This window comes from Garra rufa, chromosome 4 (assembly GCF_049309525.1).
Source record: "Garra rufa chromosome 4, GarRuf1.0, whole genome shotgun sequence".
NCBI lineage: Eukaryota > Metazoa > Chordata > Actinopteri > Cypriniformes > Cyprinidae > Garra > Garra rufa.
Window position 1 is genome coordinate 14,323,325 of NC_133364.1, and position 6,400 is coordinate 14,329,724.

The window sequence follows — 6,400 nt, forward strand, 5'->3', positions numbered from 1 at the left end:
AATTTGGTAAAAAAAATGTATTTCATAGGCCATAAAAATTAAATTTTTGTTTACCTTTTATATTTTTTTATTTTTTTGTGTAAGTTTCATGATTTTAATTATTTAGGCATGTTTTTGGTTGATCTTCTTTTAGATTAACCATTAAACGGAGTCTAAATTTTTTTTACATGGAATTTGAAAAAATTAAACAGAATTTGGAAAATTAAAAATAAAACGGATGTCACAGGGCCTGACATTTATCCCAAAAAAGAAAGAATGAAAATCATTGGTCATTTTTACTAATATTACTATATCAGGAACATATTGTTTAATATTATTTTGACTTAATTCAATAGCACTTTTTGCTACAGACAATCACTAAATTTCCTGTAGAACATGATGTTAACAATGCCAAGGTTATAAGTTCGATCTTAAAATACTGACATAAAACTGCAGTAGGGCTGGGCGATATGGCAAAAGCTAATCTCGATAATTTTTTCCCATATTGAACGATGACGATATATATTTCGATATAAGCTGTTGATGTTGCCAGCTTTAAAATAGTATCCCAATAATGACTAAAGCCACAAAAATTAAAGGATTCATTAAATTAAATTATTAAGTATAGTTTATTAACAAAAATCAGATTACATGTTTGGCCTTAAAAATTAAAATAACTTACTAAAATAAATGAAAAAAGTTGTTAAAATTGTGACAGAGTATGGTAAATGAGAGTAAATGTACAAAATGTGAACATAAAATTATTGTAAAAACATTATTTGTAACACATTTATTTATTTATTTATTATTTGTTATTAACACAATTGTTTATTTTCTCTATTATAGGTTGAGCTATTTAAATTAGAGGCAACCACTGCATTTTGAAACAATCTACGGTATAAATATAAAAAAATTACGACACAGCTCTTTCTTAATCGTATTAAGTGCAGACAATTCAGCCAGAATCAAAGTAGGCTACTCTCTCATTATTCAAAGTGCAAATAGAGACGGAATATTTCAAGCATGATACAGAGCTATAGACATACACAACCTATTATAGTCTACATGCAGATAACAGCCTAGATATGTCATGTAGCCTAATTTGCGCGCATTGCGGAGTCACTCTCTAAACAAGGGGGATTTAAATTGCTTTTGAATGCGCGTGCGTTTTTTGCTTTCGGTTTCAGTTTTAACAATCGCGCCAAACTCTCAGCTGAGCTGAGAGTCACTTTTCAGATAGTCAAACCACTTACGGAATTCGTGCTACCTTTTTTGTCGACAACTTCAACATCTTTGGATAATAACTCGAGGTTAGTTTCTCTTTCGTCGCTGCTTCCACTCTCTTTTTTTTGTCGTCCTGGTGTAAGTTTGCTTCGCAAAGTGCTGTAGAAAATGAACTTTGTACTTTGACGTGCACACGCACGCTGCACGCTGATTGGCCGCTGTCGCATGTTTCTGCTGTATGATTGGCTCTTAGATTAATCCATATCGAGCAAAAAATGTCTAGAGCTTATCATCGTTATTAACATAAATTTTATCGCGATTCGATATTATATCGTTTATCGGCCCAGCCCTAAACTGCAGCACTCTTTCCTGCAGATGCATAAGCACAAAACGTACATAAGTTATTGAAAATTTGGCTTTATAACAACCCCAATCCCCTCCAACCCTCCTCATCTTAAAAATCTTACTGGATAAAATCAGGTCCTGCACTCAGAAATGCAAAAAATCTGATTGCAAAGGAAACATGGATTGCAGATTGTGTTTCATGCTGACTTTAAACCTTGTATTGAATATCCTGATGCCTATAACTGGTGAATCTGCTACAGTAGTGTTGAAATCATTTGAGCATCAGTAATGAACGCATGATAATGAACACTTTCATTAAAAATGCATGTTTAAACCATCAGCGATTGCAAAAGCTTATTTCTATCAACACATAAGGCTTGGAAGACACAAACGCCGGCCATTACGAACAGGCAGCCGTCACCTCTGATGGTAACCGTGGCAGGATAACGTGAAATACTCTGGAGAAAGTGCAGCTGTAAGCCTAAATCCAGCATCCGCGTCGATTCGCAATCCAATTAAAGAGAATAACATAAGATAAGGCACACCAGGCAATCTCCAAGTTCTCAAACTTGATTCTCCTGTTAGACCCCAATTAATACTCCCCTACCCTCTCGTCCCTTTTTAAACGGTATCAAAGCCAGCCACCCTCAGCCGTCTCTCTCCCCTGAGCGTGAATATTCACTTAATTATTTAAAGGATACTTACTGGTTTATTAAATGAATGGATTTAATTGAACTGAAGATGCTTTCTCTAATGTCCTGCCTGAGGGTCCCTTTGGCCTTCAAGATCTCCACAAAGTACTGGAGAAAAGAAAGAGACAGGAGGGAGAGAAAATTAAATTTTCAGACGCCACTCGTACATGACTCTTCATCTTACCGAGAGTGTCACCTTTCGTCGCACACCCTTGAGACAAAGCGAGAACAAATCTGTGGAGAGCCAAGCATTTTGCAGCAATGACATCTCAATTACCTCAGACGGCTTAATACGAGCCGCATATCTTCACCAGAGGCGCGAGGCGACGTGGGTTTGCTTTCTCAAAATAAGTTGAGCGTGCGAGTTCGTCATGTTAGCTTTTCAAGTTCAAATGGCAATTATTTTGATGCACAACAAAAAGCGTAAGGAAATGACATGGAAATCTTAAAGGTAAAACTAATTAGCGGTAAAATAAAAGCCTTGAACTGGTTTTAAACCATGAATTTCAAAAGAATAGCCCCGTGATGGTGTCAAGGACCACTTGATAAACAGAAAACCTCGTGCTGTTGAAACAGTGAATAAAGCTCTCGAAGATAATTAGAATTTTAGATTTGTTTTAATTAGGATATTCTAATGATCAACGCAATGCTTTTTTAATGACTGAATCCAACTCTGGTAAGTGTTTCTTCATCAGAGATACAAGATCAATTCAGCCTATGGGTGTTTGTGTAATGTTGGGCTGTGGAGAGACTAACCGTGACGACTAGATCCAGTTGTTCACAGTATCTTTGTTCACTCTGGACTAGCTCGTGGGCCGTGCGGCTCCTCTTCCTTTCCCAGCGGTCCCGCTGTTCTTGAATGCTGCGGATGCCCATGGGGGTGAACGGACTCGGAGCAAAACTCATGACTGACCGGTTGAGGGTGCTGACTCCAGATCAGTCTATTAAAAGACATCAAAATTACTGGTTAACAAATATAAATTTAATGACGACCAATGAGGTGTTAAAAATAATTAGCTTATAGATCCATTTCCATCCATCAGCAATAAAATCTACGTATTTATATTTAATATATATATTAAGTTATTAAAAAAAACTTTAATTTTGTATTACTTTATTGACTTAAACTCACTTAAATTTGATTTTATCAAATGATTTATTATATATTCATGTGTGTATACACACAAACACACATACTTTATACATTATGTATGCTATTTTAATAGAATATTTTTTTATATTCATTAAATTTATATTTTTAATAATTCATAATAATTGTAAAGATCCTAATATTTTTTCATAAATTGTTAATTGAGGATACAATATATAGAATTAAATAGACTTTATATAAAATAAATGGGAAATATTTAAAATATTTTTTCAGATTATAACTTTAATCATTTTTTATTTATAATTTAATTCTATTGTACAATTTGATATAAAATAAGTGAATTATAGAATTTTTTGCTGATTTTATTAAATTCATTATATATTCACATGTATACGAAATTACAACATATTACAAATATTTTAATAATGATTTTATTAAATTACTTCAGCCTTATTTCTTTCATTGAGTTTACTTCTATTAGTAATTTTACAAGTAATACAATTTTATCATTTATATATTTAGCATTTTTCACTATACATGATACAACTTGTAGAATTCTATATAGTACTTATTAAAAATAAATTTAAAACATTACATGATTTTCTAAAATTATTGCATCCTTATTTATTTGACTGAGTTTGCCTATATTTAATAAAAAGAAAAAAACATATATCATTTGATTTAAAATATTTTTAATGATTTCTTTCAATGCCTCATTTGATTAAACTTATAACTTAATTTTTTTCATTACATTTTCATTTTATACAACTTGTAGAATTCTATATAGTATTTATTAAAATAAAAATAAATGAAAATATTTAAAACATTAAATGATTTTCTAAAATTATTGCATCCTTATATCTTTCATTGAGTTTGCTTACATTAATATTTGTCAAATAATTTATAATTTGATAATATAAGTGAATTAAATGTTTTTTGGATTTTATTAAATTCATTATATATTCAGGTTTATATATAAAAATGACAATATATTAAAAAATACTTTAATAATAATAATAATAATAATTAATAATAATATATTCATGAAATTACAATATATAAAATGTAATAAAATATTAATTTTATTAAAATATTTCAGCCTTATTTCTTTCATTAAGTTATTATTTCATTGAGTGCTCTTATATTAATTAATAATTTGATAAATAAAATCTTATTTTTTATTATATGTATACAATTGTAATTATACATAGTACTTAATAAAAATGAAAATATTAAATAAAAAAAATAATTATTTTTTAATTACTCCATCTTTATATATTTCACTGAGTTTGCATATATTCATTTTTTAGATTTTATTTATATTGTTTTTAATTTGATATAAAATAGGTGAATTAGAGTTTTTTTAACTTTGACCTACATATGTGTATTTATATGAAATGACAATATATTAAAATATTTTAATTTTTAAACATTATTTCAGCCTTATTTCTTTCATTGAGTTTGCTTACATTAGTAATTTTAATAATTCATATGATGTAACTTCATTTTTTTTAATATATTTTTTACACGCTTTTCATTATATTTCATACAACTTAAATATAGTACTTATTTATTCAAATAAAAATAAATAAAAATATTCAAAATACTAAATGATTTAAGTGCAGCCTCACATCTTTTGTTGACTTCACTAATCAACGCTCAATTATTTATAAAAGCCCTTATTTTAATATTTAGCAAATTTCATCATTTATATTATTAGAGTGTTGAAAAATCCATATTTTGACATTTGTAAATTACAATCAATGCACTGCAATAACTAAGCAAATGTCATTGGCTGCACAGACCAAGTATGAGGAACGACCAGCGATTCAGTCCCCTATGAATTCGTAATGACAAACAAACAACATATGCACAGGGTAAGCCTCCAATTAAGAGAAGCCAAACCTACACACATCCCAACAACACACACTCTTGATCTATGACTTAGTACATGCTTTCTCTCTCTCTCTCAGCTAAGTAAAGTCTCTCCATCATGACTCCCTCCCCCAGCCGCCGGTGCTGTCCCTCGACTCCGGGGTGTCCTCTCTGCACTGCCTCATTAGTGTCAGCTCTAATGGAGCGTCAGGGCCAGAAAGAGGAACGAGACCAACACTTTAACAGCAATTAACCCTTGTTCCCTCCTGAGGGAGGCTGGCGTCAGCCCTTCTATAACACACTGTAAACAAGGCAGCCCGATCAAGCCCGAAAAGACTGAGAGGCGTGCATACGAGTATCCACGAGGTGCGAAAGCACCAAAAAATCCCATCCCATCTGCTTGCATGGTGTCCGTCCCCTTGTTTGTACAAAACCCTCATAAAACGTGAAATGCATCCCCTGAAGTTTCGCGTGCCCCATGCAGCCTCTGCTAAGTGCTGCGTCTGAAGCCGTGGTCCATTTTTACCAGCAACTTACTGTAAATTGCATCACTCTCGACACTCAAATAAGCAGTCAATTTTGAGAAATATTGCAGCATTTTAGGCCCAGTGAAGCCAATTAAAAGCCAGCTGAAGAGGACTGGGGTCAGGAGTACCTAGTTAAAAAGACTAAATATGGAGCAACCAGCAGGGTTTGTTTGCATAACTCAGCGCTTATATTAAACAAGACCACTTTCTTTTGTTCAGGATAAGATTTTGTGCATAGTGCATACATATGGAAAATTACACATGCAAACCCATGGATTTCTTTACAAACACTCTTGTAACTAAATATAAAGGTGTTGGGTAACAACTGCAGATAAAGCAGAGGAACATCATCAGCATTGGCAAGTCCACAGATCTGTTTCCCAGAAGAGCCACATGGATGAGGGGTGGAGCTGGAGAACGTCCAAATATTCCCACTCACTGTTATTGCTCGGATGGTTCTGGTAAGATCTAGAGAGTCATTATAATCAATACATTATTAGCATTTTTCGTTAATATTTTGAATTAGATTGTATATTTACATTTCCTGTTTGTTTATTGATTTTTATTTATTAGCTTTAGTTTTGTTATTTTAGTAGTTAAACAAAAATTAGAAATGCTGTCTTGGCAACTACACTGTCAGTCAAAAG

At 32.0% G+C, this 6,400-nt stretch overlaps 1 protein-coding gene across 1 annotated transcript in view; it reads right to left on the bottom strand.

Annotated features, from left to right (window-relative positions):
- arhgef39 (Rho guanine nucleotide exchange factor (GEF) 39) overlaps positions 1–3,162 on the bottom strand; it is a 49,683-nt gene extending 46,521 nt beyond the window's left edge. Inside the window, exons 1-2 of the mRNA XM_073837745.1 lie at positions 2,997–3,162; positions 2,254–2,348 (exon numbers count right to left, since the gene is read on the bottom strand). Of these exons, the coding sequence (XP_073693846.1) occupies positions 2,254–2,348; positions 2,997–3,146 (245 nt within the window). The 5' untranslated portion in view covers positions 3,147–3,162. The remainder of the gene's footprint in view (positions 1–2,253; positions 2,349–2,996) is intronic.
- Between the last annotated feature and the right edge of the window lie 3,238 nt (positions 3,163–6,400).